The sequence below is a fragment of the Acinonyx jubatus genome, chromosome D3 (assembly GCF_027475565.1).
Source record: "Acinonyx jubatus isolate Ajub_Pintada_27869175 chromosome D3, VMU_Ajub_asm_v1.0, whole genome shotgun sequence".
NCBI lineage: Eukaryota > Metazoa > Chordata > Mammalia > Carnivora > Felidae > Acinonyx > Acinonyx jubatus.
The window spans coordinates 31,446,734-31,464,711 of NC_069392.1; the positions used below are offsets into that span (position 1 = coordinate 31,446,734).

Consider the following 17,978-nt stretch of genomic DNA (forward strand, 5'->3'; position numbering starts at 1 on the left):
TACGAGACTGAGCTGGACGTCAGACAGGCATCCTCGGCGATACTGCAGGTTCAGTTCCAGACAACTGCTATGAAGTGACTATCGCAATAAGCGAGTCAGATGAATGTTTTGGTTTCCCAGTGCATATAAAAGTTATGTTTACATTATGTTGAGTCTTTTTAGGTATGCAGTATGTGTCTTAAAAAATTGTACATATTTTTTTGGTACATATTTTAATTAAAGAATGCTCAGAGTGCCTGCGTGGCTCAGTTCGTTCAGCATCCAACTCTTGATTTCAGCTCAGGTCATGATCTCCTGGTTCTTGAGTTCGAGCCCCACATCGGACTCTGTGCTAATTACACAGAGCCCATTTGGGATTCTCTGTCTTCCTCTGTCTCTGCCCCTTCCCTCCCCTCAAAAATAAATAAATAAAGATTTTAAAATCTTTTTTAGCTTCTATTGCTGAAAAATGCTAACCATCATCTGAACTTTCAGTGAGTTGTAATCTTTTTGCTGGTGAAGGGGTCCTGCCTCAGTGTTGACAGTTGCTGACTGATCAGAGTGGTGGCTGCTGAAGGCTGGGATGGTTTGTGGCAGTTTCTTAAAAGAAGACAGCAACGAAGTTTGCCGCATTGACTGACTTTCCCTTTCATGAACAGTTTCTCTGTAGCATGCGATGCTGTTTGATAGCATTGTTTACCCACAATAAACTCCTTTCAGGTTTGGAGTCAGTCCTCTCAAACCCTGCCCCTGCTTTATCAACTAAGTTTTTGTTACAGTCTAAATAGTTTACTGTAATTTCAACGATTTTCACAGCAACTTTACCAGGATTAGAGTCCGTCTCAAGAAACTACTTTCTTTGCTCATCCATAAGAAGCAACTCCTCAGACGTTCCAAGTTTTCTCATGAGATTGCAGTAATTCAGTCACATCTTCAGGCTCCACTTGTAATTCTGGTTCTCTTGCTATTTCTCCCACATCTGCAGTCACTGCCTCCACTGAAGTCCTGAACTCATCCATGAGGGGGCAAATCAGCTTCTTCCAAACTCCTGGCAATGTTGATATCTTGACCTCTTCCATGAATCACAAATGTTGTTAGTGGCATCCAGAATAGGGAATCCTTTTGATTATCTCTGGCAGCTGTAGCCCTACGAAATGTATTTCATAAATCATAAGACTTAAAAGTCAAAATCACTCCTTGATCCATGGGCTGCAGAATGGATGTTGTGTTAGCAGGCATGAGACAACATTAGTCTCCTACATCTCCATCAGAGCTCTTGGGTGACCAGGGCATTGTCAGAAGTAATATTTTCTGAGCAGCTGTCTCAACAGTGGGCTTAAAATATTCAGTAAACCATGCTATAAACAGATGTGCTCTCATCAGGCTTTGTTCCATTTCTAGAGCATAGGCAGAGTAGATTTAGCATAATTCTTTAGGGCCTGAGGATTTTCAGAATGGCAAATGAGCACTGGCTTCAGTTTAAAGTCACCAGCTGCATAGCCACAAACAAGAGAGTCAGCCTGTCCTTTGAAGCTTTGAAGCCAGGCACTGATATCTCCCCTCTAGCTATGAAAGTCGTAGATGGCATCTTCTTCCAATCCAAGACTGTTTATCTGCATTGAAAATCTTTTACTTAGTGTAGACTCTTTCATTAATTACCTTAGCTAGACCTGGATAACTTGATGCAGCTTCTGCATCAGCACCTGGTGCTGCACCTTGCCCTATTATGCTATGGAGACAGCTTCTTTAACCTCGTGAGCCACCCTCTGGCAGCTTCAAACTTGTTTTCTGCAGCTTCCTCACCTCTCTCAGCCTTCATAGATATGAAGAGAGTGAGGGCTTGGCTCTGGATTAGGCTTTGGCTTAAGAGAATGTTTTGGCTGGTTTGATCTTCTATCCAGACAGTTAAAACTTTATCCATGTCAGCAGTAAGTCTGTTTGCTTTCTTATCATCATGTGCCCACTGGAATAGCATTTTAATTTCTTTCAAGAACCTTTGGTTTGTATTTACTCCTTGGCTATTTGGCACAGGAGGCCTGGCTTTCCAGTCTATCTCAGCTTTCAACATGCCTTCCTCACTGAGCTTAATCATTTCTAGCTTTTGATTTAAAGTGAGAGACTTGAGACTCTTCCTTTCACTCGAACACTTAGAGGTCTCTGTAGGGCTAATTGGCTTAATTTCAATTTTGTTGTGTCTCAGGGAATAGGGATGCCCAAGGAGAGGGGGAGAGGGAACAGTTCATTGCTGGAGCAGTCAGAACACACACATAGTATTTATCAGTTAAATTCATTTATATGGATACAGTGTGTGGTGCCCTAAAGCTATTAAAATAGTAACATTAAAGATTACTGATCACAGGTCACCACAACAAATACAATAACAAAAAAGTTTGAAATATTGTAAGAATTACCAAAATGTAATAGAGACAGAGTGAGCAAATGCTCTTGGAAAAATGGCACTGATAGACTTGCTCAGCATAAGGTTGCCACAGACCTTCAATTTGTACAAAACACAGTATCTGTGAAGTGCAGTAAAGCAGAGTGCAATAAAACGAGGTCTGCCTATATCCGATTAAGGTAGAGCTCTTCCCTCTGGTGGTCAGTCCATGTATGGCCATATTTGTGGGCTATCAGCACCAAAGGTCTTTCAGGGCCGGGGTCCTGAGGGTGAAGGCTCCTGTAGCCAAGGCATTGACATTGGAGAAGTGACCAATAGAACCAAGCAGAGTCTGGCAAAGGGGCTGGAGTTGGAGGTTGATACCTGTCTTCAAATACTCAGTGGGTTGTCTTGTGGCCCAGGGAGGTTAGACACATTTTTCGCAAATTTAATCACCTCAATTTTAAAACGTTTAAAAAACCAGCAACATATTCTCAAGTTACAGTTCTATAAATTACAATCTTGCGTGTGGTATGTGTGTGTGTGTATGTGTTTTATTTTGACAGAATGCGCACTTGAAAAAGTGCAAGTGGGGGAGGGACAGCGAGAGAGGGAGAGAGAGAGGATCCAAGTAGACTTTGCAAGGTCCGCACAGAGCCTGATGTGGGGCTTGACCTCAAAAACCATGAGATCATGACCTGACCTGAATCCAAGAGTCAGGTGCTTAACCTGCTGAGCCACCCAGGCACCCCTTTGGCATTTGTGTTTATAGAAATGATGCTTAAAGCTTTAAGTCTGGCATTTGTTTTTTTATGTCCCTAGGTTTTAACACAACAACAAACGTCGTCATTTTGGCGGGCACCAATCGACCAGATATTCTAGACCCGGCACTGATGAGGCCAGGGCGTTTCGATAGGCAGATATTTATTGGTGAGATGACCTTCATCAGGTTCAGTCCAGTTCTTATGAGGAGAGATATAACTATTTCACTTTGATTTTTTTTTTTTCCTTAAAAATAATTTCTCAAGGACCACCGGACATAAAAGGAAGAGCCTCTATTTTCAAAGTTCACCTCAGACCATTGAAGCTGGACAGTGCCCTGGAAAAGGAGAAGCTGGCAAGAAAACTTGCCTCCTTAACTCCAGGGTTTTCAGGTGAGTGGAACAGAACCTGATGTCCTGTGTCAGAAGTCTTTTAAACCAGTGACCTTTACCAGCTCCCAGTGCACTTTTACCTCTCACCTTGGGGCCTCTTCAGTGGGAGACTTCAAACATATACAGACATGGAGAAAATACTATAATGAACCCCTCTGCACCCATCACCTAGCTTCAGGAACAGTTCACAGTGCGTGTTAAACCTTATTTCGTATGTACCCCACCCTCTTCCTGCTGCCTCTGGATTATTTGTATGTGGGTGTTTTTTGTTTTTTTTTTTAACAACTCTACTGACATAAAATTCACATACCATAAAGTTCATCTGTGAATTGTAAAGTGCATGATTCAGTGGTTTTTAAAAAGTGTATTTACAGGGTTGCACTGTAACTGCTGTAGTCTAATTTTAGGTCATTTTTATCACCCCAGAAGAATCCATTAGCAGCTACTCCCTCCATCCCCAGCCCTAGGCAACCCCTCACCTACTTTCCATTTTTATAGATCTTCTTATTCTGGACATTTCATGTAAAAAGAATTACACCACATAGGATCCTTTCTCCCTGGCTCCTTCCACTTAAGTGTAGTGTCTTCAGAGTTGAGCCATGTGGCAGCAGGTGTCAGAACTTTATTCCTTTCCCTGGCTGGATAATATTCCAATGTGTGGATGGACCACATCTTCTTTATTTGGGTTGTTTCCATCTTTTTGCTATTGTGAATGATGCTGCTGTGAACATCCATGTACAGATTTTTATGTGGACATACGTTTCATTTCTCTGGCTATATACCTAGGAGTAGAGTGGCTGAATCACTTTTTGAGGAACTATCAATCTGTTTTCCAGGGTGGCTTCACCATTTTACATTCTCACCAGCAATGTAAGAGGGTTCCAGTTTTTCCACATTCTTGCCAACACTGGTCGTTGTCTGTCTATTTGATTGCAGCCACCTTAGTGGCATCTCGTGGTTTTGATTTGTGTCTCTAATGACCAGTGATGTTGAGTATCTTTGCATGTGTTTATTCCAAGAGTTTTAAAATGTAAATGTGAGCCTTTCTCACTTCTTCCAAACTCAAATTTCTTTTCTTCCAAACTCCTTTCTCCTATCTTTCTTCCAAACTCAAAATGAAATAAAAATGAACATTTGGAAAGTCTTAGAGGATTATATGTAAGTATATGGTTAGAAGAAGATATTCATCTTAAATGTCCCAGGGTTCTAACTTTTTATTTGTTTTGTATCTTTGGACTTTGGAATTTATAACGTTTTAATGTTTGTTTATTGAGCTTATTTGTTTATAGCTTATTTGACTTACCATATACTTTATCTGAAAAGTTAATTTGAAGAGACTTGGGGCACCAAGAGACTTGGGGCTCAGTCAGTTGAGCATCTGACTTTAGCTCAGGTCATGATCTTACAGTTTGTGAGTTTGAGCTCCGCATTGGGCTTGCTGCTGTCATTGTAGAGCCCGCTTTGGATCTTCTGTCCACCCCCTTCCTCTGCCCCTTCCCCACTTGCGCTCACTCTCTCTCAAAAATAAATCGTTAAAAAAATAAAAAATTTAAAGAGACTTATCGGGGTACCTGGGTGGCTCAGTTTGTTAAGCACCCGATTTCAGCTCAGGTTATGATCTCACGGGGGTTTGTAAGTTCGAGCCCCACATTAGGCTTTCTGCTGTCAGTGCGGAGCCCACTTTGAATCCTCTGTCTGCCCCTCCTCTGTTTTCTCTCTCTCTCAAAAATAAAGAAACCTTAAAAAAAAATAATAAAGAGACTTACGGATGTAGAAAGCATTTGACAAGCTTCACATATTTAACTTTTGGTATTTAACTGCACCCTTATTTTTAGTGCTTATGTTTTTCATTGTATTTCAGCATATTGCCTAACGTCTGTATTAGTCACTCTCCCAACAGAGTTGATAGAACTAAGTTAGTTAATGGGCATTTAAAAAAAAATTTTTTTTAATGCTTATTTATTTTTGAGACAGACAGAGAGAGACAGAGCATGAACGGGGGAGGGTCAGAGAGAGAGGGAGACACAGAATCCGAAGCAGGCTCCAGGCTCTGAGCTGTCAGCACAGAGCCCAATGCGGGGCTCGAACCCATGGACCGTGAGATCATGACCTGAGCCGAAGTCGGACACCCAACCGACTGAGCCACCCAGGCGCCCCAATTAATGGGCATTTTTAAAGACTGTCTTAGTTTGTAGTTACATGAACCATATTGCCTATAAAGGTAAATGGCTGCCTATAATTATCTATTTACTATTACTGATACTTGCATCTCAGTTCAAAGGGCCAGGATTGTACCAGGCTATTACTGACTGCTAGAACAGCTTAGGGTCATCATCAGTCAAACTGAATTATATTACATTAAGCCCTTATTTAGTCTACTGCTGGTTGAGAAACTGACTGGATATGATCATCCGTAATGTGTGACCAATCAGTTCAAGTATATTTGGTGGTAAGCTGTTCTGTATTCATTTTGTAGGGGCTGATGTTGCTAATGTCTGTAATGAAGCGGCTCTGATTGCTGCAAGACACCTTTCGGATTCCATAAATCAGAAACACTTTGAACAAGCAATTGAGCGGGTGATTGGTGGTAAGTAAACTGAATATAACTCAAGTCAAAAGGCCAATAAAATCAGTTTGAGACTATAGGTTTCTCTGTTTTGGCAAGATCTAGAAGCAAAGAAAAGTCTATCCACCCCACCCTGGGGCTCACCATGCACCTGCTGTGTCTCTCGGTACTGTGAACTTCCCCTTCCCCCACGCACCCCATGGTCTGGTGGAGATGGGTGCTGTTGGTTTGGGTGAGTTTGAGACAGCAGCCCAAACTACTCCTCACTTGTATTGGCAGCAAGCAGCAAGGTGTCTTCCCCTGAATTACACCGATGTAGTGTTTTGAGAATGTTTTGAAAAACAACCTTCCTGTTTCCAAATATTTTATTGCATAAATGTGCCCTGTGCTAGGTATAGGTGATGGATAAACAGCTGTAGCAGCTGTTTAACCAGGAAATGCTCACCCCACAAGCACAGTAGGGGATGTACACGTTTTCCATGCCTTCTAGGGAGCTTATAGTTTAATATGCATAAAAAGATAATTCCAGAGGGGCAAAGAAGGGAAGGGCACTATGGTCAGGCACAGCTCTATAGAAGAGGGGGGATTTAAACAGGTTTCAGTAGCGGGTGGGGGGGTAGGTATGGCATCAGAGTGGCAGGAACAGAGAAGGTAGTTTAGAGGTAGGGTTACAGCCTGTGTTTTGGTGAGGGAAAGCAAACCAGTCAGACTCCAGTTCTTTGGGAGGTAAGGCAAAGCTGAAAATATTTAAATCTAGATTTTAGAAAGCCTTAAATGTTGAGTTCAGGGGCTTTTGAAACTGTTGTCCTGTGGCTAGTATTAAACTAATGGATTTTTCCTGAGCTATTGAATAGGCTTTAAGAAAAAGAATCTGACATTGAAGAAGAGAGCGGCATCTGAAGGCAGAGAACATCGTAGTCATCAATGTGGGGTAGTGTACTTTAGCACAGGTAGTCCCGGCGATAATAGGCAAAAAAAAAAAAAGGACAGCCTTACAGGCCATAGGAAAAATGGGGTGCTTCGAGAGGCAGCTGGTTTGGCAGAAGATGGAATGTGCAGAATTTGAGACAAGCCGGGCGGGCTGTCCATGTGGAACTCTGCAGCACCACGGTGCCAGAAGCTGTGGTTCCCGTGGTGTGGAGGTGGGTGAGAGGGCTTGGGGGGTAGGGGACGCACAGTAACTGCCTGTATTTGGTAGCGGAGGCGAGGAAAGTGAGCCAGCGAGGTCAGCAGAGCTTGTATGCCACAGGCCCAGGAGGTGCATCAGCGAATAAGGCAAGGAATAGATGCCATTAGAGGAGATCCAGGAGGTTGGAAGAGATGGGAGACAAGGGCAAAGACACATTTACAAAGGACTTAAAGGCAGGGTCCAGTGATGTGGGACATTGAGGAGCATGACCTCGGATTTGGCAACAAGACTCTTCTTGGTGTCTCGTGACGTGACAGTTTCAACTGAGTGGATAATACGAAGCCAGATTAATGGAGATTCCCGTGAGGATCTAGAGGCTAGTATAGCAGTGTGTTTAACCTGAGTTAGATGCTAACTAACTAACTAACCAACCATTGAATGAATGGACTAGTTATTCTAGAAATTTGTTAATTGAAAAGAAAAAAAAAAATCTAAGTTGATAGAGTTGTGAGTGGAATTAAAACATTTCACTGTAGAGGCAGGTGAAAGCTGCGTGTCTGTGCCTTTTAGGTGGGGGAACAGTCAGTGCTCAGTGTGAAAGAGGTCAGGGCGGCAAGTCTAGGAGGGGCCCTTGCTCTGAGGTGGACGGACACTTGCCTGTTCACAGCTCAGCCACTGTAAACTGGCCATGAGCAATTGTTCTGCAGTAAGCATACTGGGAAAATGAAAAATTCCAGGGGTAAACTTGGTGAGGTGTGGGATTCATATTTTCTTATACAAGCAAGAACTGCTTATCTCTGGAAGACAGCGGGCTTACCTTCTGTAAATCTCCACCTTTCCAGCTCTGTGGTATGTACTTGTCTTGGGTTGTGTTATTGGGAACAAAGCACTCTCTCTTTTTTTTAATCCTTCGGACTCCTTAATATGTTATCATTTGAGAAATTCTCTCAGATGCGTTACCTTGAACACAACCAAACTACTTTCGTCATGGTGTAATGATTTGTATGAGTACAAGCTATGTAGTTAGTGTCTATAGTACAGAGATGCAAATGAATTTAGCATCCACCTTGATCCAGGCCAGAGAGGAATTGTACTTGGATTAGGGGTCCCCCGGCTGTGTAGTCAACACGTGGGCCCAGCACAAGGGGTCTCCTGGGTCTGTTTTCTCAGGTCTGCCCTGCTGCTCGTTCTTGGAATCCCTAGGGTCAGTTGATTAGTGTGTTGGCTGCTGCAGCATTGGTCTTACTGACTTGCTGAGTAGGTGTTTCCAGATCTTCATCCGGCTCCCTTTTTCCTCCCGTTTGCCTTCCGTCAGGAGCAGACAGCAGGCAGTCTCATCTTTGTTTACCCTGCACTTCATAATTCCAAGTACCTGGACTAAGCAGGGGTCATTCCATGAATGGGCATGGAATTTGTTTTCTGTGCTTTCTATGAATTTTATGTTTTTGACCTAAATGCTGAATTTTGTCTTGCATTTCTATTTCCCAAAACAAAATAGATGACTCAAAAGCGTGGGAGAGTTCAGAAAAAAGTAGTCCTGGGGGTAGTGAATGCATTTTGCAGGAGTTGGGTGTATTTTAAAGTTGGTCCTTTGCTCTTAGTCTGACCATGGTTGGGAATTTCTGGATTGTCGCAGACAGCTTAGTCTCTAAATCACATTAGAGACTGTGTAGATTGAAGTGTGTAGATCGAAAAACCATCTTTTTATGACAGTGCCACAGAGTCAGTGTTTTTGGTTTTTTGTTATTATTTTGTCAGGCTTAGAGAAAAAAACCCAGGTTCTGCAGCCTGAGGAGAAGAAGACCGTGGCGTACCATGAGGCAGGTCACGCGGTTGCCGGGTGGTATCTGGAACACGCAGACCCACTCTTAAAGGTAAAACAGTTCGTGTCAGACAGATTGTGTGAGCAATTACTTGAGGAGAAAGTTGCACTCCCACAAAGATAAATACATAAAGAAATTTGGCCAAGATGTCTGGTAATGACAGTGGGATGAAGAGGTTAGCAAACCTTCCTGCAAATAAGTTATGAAGTTTGGAAAGAAGACTGCTATTTAAGGGGACTGAAAAGTGTCCAAAGCAGATCAAAGCTGGAGGAGAGTTTACTTTTGAAAAGCAGTAGCTGTAGTGGGTTAGAATTGGGAGTTAGTGACTTTCTTGCCTGAGGAATTTTCCGTGGCCACAGTGATGGAAAAGGCTGGCTTTACCGTATTGAGGCGGCAGAGGAGAGAGTTCAGGATTTGAAGACTATTGGAAATTTAACAGGAAAATCCTGAAAGCAAGAAAGTTACAGAGGAATGAGACCCAGGTCTGAGTTGAAACTGCCCAACTCCCTGGCTGACCACTAAACAATGCCTGCACAGGGAGACCCCAGAGAGCCTGGCAAAAAAGAAAGAAACCAAAGAGAAATCTCCTGAAAGATGGGTGTACCAAGTGAGATTGTTAAATTTTTGCTTTTTCAACCGAGTGCGGTCCCCAAACCGGTACAGCATGAACCACAGGAAGCAGCAGTCTGACTTGCGATGTCAGGGGACTACTGGAAATGGAGGGGGATCCCCTGAAGCAAGGTGACCACAGAGGAGATAAAGTGTGCATAAAACATCCTAGATAGGGGCCCCTGACTGGCTCAGTCCGTAGAGCATACCACTCTTGATCTTGGAGTCATGAGTTCAAGTCCCATGTTGGGGGTAGAGTTTACTTAAAAAAATGACAACAACTGGGGCACCTGGGTGGCTCAGTCGGTTAAGCGCCCGACTTGGGCTCAGGTCATGATTTCATGGTTCATGAGTTCGAGCCCCGCATCAGGCTCAGTGCTGACAGCTTAGAGCCTGGAGCCTACTTCAGATTCTGTGTCTCCCTCTCTCTCTGCCCCTCCCTCACTCACACTTTGTCTCTTTCTCTCAAAAAATAAACAATAATAAACCATACTAGATAATCTGCAGAGAAGCCATTAGAAGCTAAAAGTGAAGTTAGTAAGGTTATAGAATTCAGGATCAGTATACAAAGATCAATTGTATTTCTGTATTTTAGCAGTGAACAATTGGAAAATGAAATTTTAAAAATTCAATTTAATTTACAACAGCATCCAGAAACATGAAATATTTAAGGATACATCTATTGAAGTATTTGTAGGATCTGTACATTGAATTAAATAAGACCTAAATAAAAACAGAAATACACTGTGTTCATGAAATACCATGATCACCGTTCTCCCCAAACTCATGTATAGTTTCAGCTCACACCTCTGCCGTAAATATAGCAGACTTTTTTTTAATAGAAATTGATAAGCAGATCTAAAATTTATATGGAAATGTATATCAACTAGAATAAACCAAAACAAGTTTGAAGGGGTTACACTCCCAATTTTAAGACTTTGAATAAAGCTACAGTAATGAAGACTAATATTGCGGAAGGGACTAAACAGTTCATTGGGATGGAATAGATCCATCCCACATAAATAATTTGTTGATTAAATAATCACACATAACTAATTAAATAATTGATTTTCAACAGAAGTGCCAAAGTAATTTAAGGTGAGGAGGATTGTCACACTGGTTCTGGCAACTCAGTGTTCATGTGGGGGAAAAAGCTAATGTTGACCCTTACATCATATGTAAAAAATTAATTTGAAATAGATTGTAAAAACTAAAACAATAAACTTTTAGAGGAAAACATAGGTCAAAAATCTTTGTAACCTTAGAACTGTCTTAGTATACAAAAAGCATGAACCACAGAAGAAAAGTTATGTGGGATATCATCAAAATTGAGAATGTTTTGTCTTTGAAAGGCACTGTTAAGAAAATGAAAGACAAGTCATATACTTACAGTACATATATGACAAAGGACTTGTATTTAGAATATGTAAAAAACTCTTAAAATTCTGTAAGAAAATGAGCAACCCAGTGAAATGATGGGGAAAAGATCTGAGCCTATACTTCACAAAAGAAGGTATACATATAGACATTAAGCACATGCAGATACTCCATTAGTCATCAGGAAAGTGCAAATTAAACCACAATGAAATACCACCATATAACTATCAGAATGGTTAAAGTTACAAAGTCAGTCCTGAGTGTTGGTTGGTTAAGATGTCAGTCTAGCTGGAGTCCTCATCCACTGCTGATGGGAATGTGAAGTGATATATCCCTTTTGAAAAACAATTTGGCAGTTTCTTATAAGGGTAAACAAATTCTTCCATACAACCAAACGATCTCACTCCTATATATAATCACCCAAGAGAAATAAAAACATGTCCACACAAAGACTTTTACTGCTTTATTCATAATAGCAATAAACTGGAGACAACCCTGATGTCCCTCAAGAATGAAATGGATGTTTGGTATGTTTGTACAATGGAATGCTACCCAGCAGTAAAAATGAATGAACTATTAATACACACAGCAGTGTGGGCAAATCTCAGAAACAATAAAAGAAACCAGACACAGTAAAGTACATACTGTATGATTCCATTTACATACAATTCCAGAAATGGTGACTGATCCATAGGGACTGGAAGCATGTCTCCGGCTGCCTGGGGCTGGAGGGGAAGTGTGGGGTAAGACTGACCAGAAGGAATACGAAGGAACTTTGCAGGATGGAGAAAGGATTTGTATCTTTGTTGTGGTAGGAAGTTCGGTTTGTCAAAACTCATTGGACTGTACACTTAAAATGGGTACATTTTACTGAATATAAACTATCCCCAATAAAGTTGATTTTTTTAAATTTTAAGGAGTTTACGCAGTGGCAAAAAACACTTAGAGGAGAAAATGAAGCCTGCTGAGCATCTAGGTCTGCCTTCCCCTTTGTCCGGTAAAGGAGGTTGTGGCTGGGGCTCACTCAAGTTGAATGGTGCCTAGGCCATATTTGAGCTGTCAGAAGGAGTCGTCACTCACCAGTTGTCCTTTTGTCAAGGCTGAATAATTTCAGTTGAGTCTTACAGAAAGACAAGAAATACTGTCTAGAACTCTAAGGTGAAGTTATCCTAAGAAAATATCCTCCCTGAGCGGTCACTTCTGCTAGCTCTCCTGCCAAGGCTGACGGAAATTCCCAGCTGTCATGCTTATTTTTCATCAGTGACCTTATCTACGTATAGATAAACATTGTGGTCAACATTTGGTGGTAGAATCCTCAACATTTTTGGTTTTGTTTTTTTTGTGTTTTTCTGAGTTGTCAGCATTTTGTATATTTTCTACTTGCCAGGTCTCCATCATCCCACGGGGCAAAGGACTAGGTTATGCTCAGTATTTACCCAAAGAGCAATACTTATACACCAAAGAGCAGCTCTTGGACAGGATGTGCATGACTCTGGGTGGCCGAGTGTCAGAGGAAATCTTCTTTGGAAGAATTACAACTGGTGCTCAAGATGATTTGCGAAAAGTAACTCAGAGTGCATATGCTCAAGTAAGTCTATGAAATGGAGTGTTTCTTTTTTGCTTTCTCACATTTGCACGAGAAATGGATGTTTGTGGTTGGCTCTGAAACAATACTGTTGTGTTTGGCTGAGGCTTTTCAGGCAGGAATTAATTCTTAAATCCATTTTAAAGCAATCAAAACTTTTTCATAAGAAACTCTTTTTTTTTTGTTTTTGTTTTTTTTGGTTTTTGGTAGCACAGTATTTAAAGTTTACAGATTTCTCCCACTATCTGAAAGTAGAGCATTCCTATGAAACCTTTTGGAAGCTGAAATGGCTCAAAGCAAAGAAGCACTTACTATTAATTTATATGGAGCATTTTCTGAATGTTCCCACACCCAAAAAATAACCGCTGGGAGGCTATTAGAGCTCAGGACATGTCTTGCTAAGGGAGCCTGGCTGTGCCACTCCCTGTTTGCAGCACACCTAAGGTGTAACAGCTTGCTGCAAAACAAATGCTGAATGCTCTTTTCACTTCTTTTCATAAAAGTGAAAGAAAGTCCTCTTCCAATTTCCTTGGGTTGGTGAAAGCAGGTACTGCCGTAGGGTCTTTTGTGAAAGCAAGTGGCACAACGCGAACTTTGGAAAGGCAGGAGATATCTATGGTACTAAGAGTCTGCGAAGTACGTATGCATAGTTTAAAGTTCCATTTATAAGCCTGTGTGATCCCATGGCACAACACTGCCTGTACCCTGGGCTGTCCCTAAGAGCATCCCTTCGCAGTCCCCTCCCTTCCTGTGGGACCATCCACTCTCCTGGCTTGTTATCATCCTACCCAAATTTTCTTTATCCCTGTGTGTACATCCCCAAAGTTTTGCTGTCTTGGAACTTGATATAAATGACTTTCTTTGGGAACTCCTGTTACCCGTATGTCAGCCCTTCTTCTGGTCTGTCACTTTCTCAGGTCTTTTTTAATGACGGTTTTGTTTTTGTTTTGTTTTGTTTTTTTTAATAGTTGTCCTCTTTACCTTCTGTTTCTCAGGACATTATTGTGGTTGTTTGCTCTTGTGTTCTTTGTGCCTTAATGTTCATTTTTAAAATAGTGTTTTCTTTCATATGTAACTTTTTTCTGTGTTTTAGCACCTCATCTGAGTGTTTTTGATTCTGATTTATGTTACTCTTTCATGTTTTATGTTATTTTCCTTATTTCTTTCACGCTTTCTTAAGTGGTAGGTTACAGTTTTCATCTTTTTATGGGTGTCTTCCCGTCCTGCTGTCGTTATGTATGGAGATGTTATTCTGCTCCTTTTTTCTTGTGACAACTTCTTAGACATTCTTCTGTTGCGCATTTTATATGAAATTTGCTTTCTTGACCTCTTAAGAGGGAGAAGCTAGCTTTTCTAGTTTTATAGCTTTAGAATTCCCTTTTCTATTGTTTCATGAAGGTTTTAAGAACATGGCATCCTGCTTTCTGAGTTCTCTTGGCTCTGTTCCTGCTCCCTACTTTCATCTTGGCTTTCTCTTTTCTAGTGCATTTGGATTTTACTTCCAGAAACTTCTTAACATGGGGCTTTTTAGTTTTGGGGGGTCCAGACTGGACCCCAGGGCTTCAGGGAACAGGAAAAAGTAAACTCCCTTCCAGGATCACTTGTTCTCAGGTTGGCACACTTCCCTTTACAGGAAGAGCCTGGAGGGCTTGGGTTTTATCCTCTTGGGTCTGTCAGAGGCTGGCTTCTCTTGCAGTATCTTGCAGGTCTCGTAGATGTTGTCTTTGGGCTTCTTGTCTTGTGTCTCTAGTTGAAGACTTGAAAATACTATCCATCACTACCACTGTCTACACAGAACACCCTTGTCCACTCAGCCAATCCAGGGATGCCCTGTAGATTTTGCCAGGTTAAAGAGTAGTGAAGTGAAATGTGCGGAGTTAACGCCATTGTAAAGACTTACTGCCATTTTATAAATCAGCCTGTCCACAAACTGGACGCCCACCACTAATCACATATTCTTTTTCAGATTGTTCAGTTTGGCATGAACGAAAAGGTCGGGCAAATCTCCTTTGACCTCCCACGTCAGGGTGATATGGTTTTAGAGAAACCTTATAGTGAAGCTACCGCAAGACTGATAGATGATGAGGTGCGAATACTTATTAACGATGCTTATAAAAGAACAGTGGCTCTTCTCACGGAAAAGAAAGCTGATGTGGAGAAGGTAGGTGCTAATCGTATGAATAATTCACTACATGATTTTGAAGGAAAAAAAGATTAAAGTGATGGCTTGACTATTTGGGTTGGTTTATAGACATTAGCGTTTCCTGGAACTGGCTAACTCTTGGTTCCTTTCTTTATTCTGACTTTGCTTCTGCTCTGTCTCTGTGAGGAGGTGGGAATGCAGTAGTGAGCAAAAGTAGAACACAGTCCCAGCCCCTGTGGCTTTTAGGAACATGAGTGCAGGATTAATCACGACTGTTCATAACCACAAAATACACAACTGAATCAGCCCTCCTCCCTACCGTGTGTTTTACCCGTACTCCTCAGAAAGGAACTCAGCAGACAGATGGGAATTTACCACTGATTTTCACCCCTGGAGTAAACAGGTAGTGACGAAAGGGCAAACAAAAGCTAGCCCAACTAGATAAGTAGGAGTCTGCACATGCAGATTACCTTTGGCTTAATTATGAGCTTTGTGAATAAACGTGCTTTGTATTTTCTGTTGTACGTCATATGATAGCACCTACCAAAGGGAGGGATTCTTCCCAAATTCAGTGGATTTCTCGCATCCAGTAAACCCTTAATTATTCAGAATCCATGCAACCAAAGTTAAAATTTTTCGTTCTTTGAACTTTCCACACTCCTGAAGCACAAATGAGAAAGCCTTTTTTGAGGGGTTGACACAGGTAAAGAATATTCCAGCATTGCTATTCCATCAGTAGGTCTTCACAGAGAGTCCTCCTGTGAACCTGCCCCATGCTAGCCAATCCAGAAGCACCTGTGATGTCTTTTTACAAAAGTGCTCAGTGCAGGTGGAGAGAGCTGGCACCCTGGGACACTGGAAGGCATAGCCAGGAGCTCTGAGAAAGGAAGATCAGAGTGGACAGCAAAGGCTTCTTGTAGAAGATAGAACAAGATTTTACCTAGAAGTCAAGCTACAGTGAACCAGGAGAGGAGGGGAGCAGAGAGAAGGACACGGCCGCATGGAGGCCTGGTGAGCAGGAAGTGTGTGTGGAGCAGGGCAGGATTGAGCAGATATTTGGGGGGAGGGGGCTGCAGTTGCCCAGGTTCTCATAAACTAGCTAGAAAGTTTAGAAACAGTTTTAGAAATAAGAGTGACCTTCAAAATGATCTCATCCAGCCCCTTTGTTTTATACTAGGGAGTCCTTAAAGAGTCTTGAGTGAAAGTGATGAAGGTCATCATTTGAAAGAGAGTATGGCAGCAGTGTGCCAGTCCAGGGTGGTGGGAGAGACCAGCTCAGAGGCTGCTGTGGGTCTCTTCTATATTCCTGGCATGGTACTGGGAGTAGCAGCAGACGTAAGGCACAGACAGATCTGAAAAACTGAGATTTATTGGTCAAATGTACAGAATGAACAAGAAGAAAGCCCTTGAGATGACTCCTAGTGGCAAACACAGAGGACAGGGTCAGTCTTGACACCCAAGAGACGCGGGCAATGGGCATTTGCAGATGAGACCTGGATAGGAGGTCCAGGCTGGAGATGGGATCTCTTGGCGGTGCCCCCAATAGGCAGTTGTGGGAAAGAAGGACCTGAGCTGTGAAAGACAGTGGAGGAGCTCACTGAAGACCTCTGGCTGCAGGACACTGTGTACAGGGATTCGAGGGGAGGATCCCAACATGCACACCGTAGATCCAGGGAGTTTCAGTGGGTCCAGTTATCCTTTTGCGTGTATAATGCACGTACTGACAGTGGTAACAAAGACTTGTTTGGGAAGGGGAAATTCGTTCAACAGAGTGAGGATCTCGAAACACTGCAGAGTTCTGAAGTACCTTCCAGCCCGTTTGAGAAAATTAGATCTGCTAAGAGTGATGTTTGAGCCAGCCGGGAGAAAGGGAGCCATCAAGAGGAGAGGTGGCTGGAGTCTTTGCTGCTCAGACTAGTGCCCTCCACATTCTGGGCCTCACTGTACTCCTTTGATAGGATAATCCGTGGGCGCTGAGCTTTAGGAAAATAAGAGTAACCAGCTAGCATTCACTCATCGTCTCATGTGCACCAGGTACTGGCTAAGGTGCGTGAACTTCTCTCTAAAATCCTCATTGTCATCCCATTTTACAGAAGAAACTAGTACATGGAGATGTTAAGTAACATTATTTCAACTTAAGTGGGTTACCCACAACTGTGTAAATAGGCAAATTGAGAAATAATAGTGATCTAAGAAGAAAACTTCGTTATGTTTTTAAGAGTTTTTATCTCTTAGAAACAAAAATATATACAGATAAAACGACAGCTGGGATTTTCTTCAGAATAATTTGGGGAGTAGATGAAACAAAAATGGCCCTAAATTGATTAACCGTTGATAGCGGCTCCATGGGGATACGTTATCCATTTACAACTTTTGTGCATATTTGCAGTATTCCATAATAAAGTTTTTGAAAATTGAAAAAACAATAAAATTGTTTTATCTTTTAACACATAGTATCTTTTAAACACATAGCATTTAGTGTAAGGTACGGAGAAGTTAAATTTCTAAATAGGGAGTTACCTCAGGAACTAAATATATTCTATAGGTCAGTTTATATTTTAACCCGTTTCACTGTCTTTGTAATGGTCAGATGCTCTAATAGAACCACTCTGCCCTGCTCCCCTGATACCATCCTCGCTCCCCCGCATACACATAGCTGCTCAGGTGGCTCTTTCTTGGTGGCCTGTTACAAGGGGTACTGTCAAGTTTGTAGTTCGAGCATACAAATGACTAGAACTTCAAGGTACATGTTTTTATATAAACCTTCCTGGCTTCCTTTTGTATCTCTACTCTTGTCTTTATTTTTTCTGACTAACTTTTAAAATTTCCTGCTTACCTATTTCTGCCCTTTCCTCCAACTCGCCCTCCCAGCCACTAGTGTATCCTTCCAGAACTTCTTTACGTATACATATAAGCACAGAAAAAGATAAATATCTTTCTCCTTTTAAAAGCAATGTAGCATACCATACAAAGGTGTGCATCTACCTTTTCTCCCTGAATATGTCTTCCCATGATGTATGTAGAACAGAGAGATTCTTCCTTATAGGTACATAATTGTTCATTGTGTGAATGTATCACAATGTATTTAGCTGCTCCCTTACTGGTGAGCAATTGTTTTTCCAATATTTTGTATATTTTACTCTAAAATCATGGGACCTTATGTATCTCTTTTTCAGTGGTCTTAAATCGTATTTTGGAATGGGGCTAGCTATAAATAAAAATGATTAGCTTTGAAA

At 41.7% G+C, this 17,978-nt stretch overlaps 1 protein-coding gene across 1 annotated transcript in view; it reads left to right on the forward strand.

The window, feature by feature from the left end:
• The window catches only part of AFG3L2 (AFG3 like matrix AAA peptidase subunit 2), a 40,243-nt gene that overhangs the window by 21,393 nt on the left and 872 nt on the right, over positions 1–17,978 (forward strand). The window contains exons 11-16 of the mRNA XM_027068440.2: positions 3,179–3,286; positions 3,385–3,510; positions 5,987–6,097; positions 8,964–9,079; positions 12,402–12,602; positions 14,566–14,760. Of these exons, the coding sequence (XP_026924241.1) occupies positions 3,179–3,286; positions 3,385–3,510; positions 5,987–6,097; positions 8,964–9,079; positions 12,402–12,602; positions 14,566–14,760 (857 nt within the window). The remainder of the gene's footprint in view (positions 1–3,178; positions 3,287–3,384; positions 3,511–5,986; positions 6,098–8,963; positions 9,080–12,401; positions 12,603–14,565; positions 14,761–17,978) is intronic.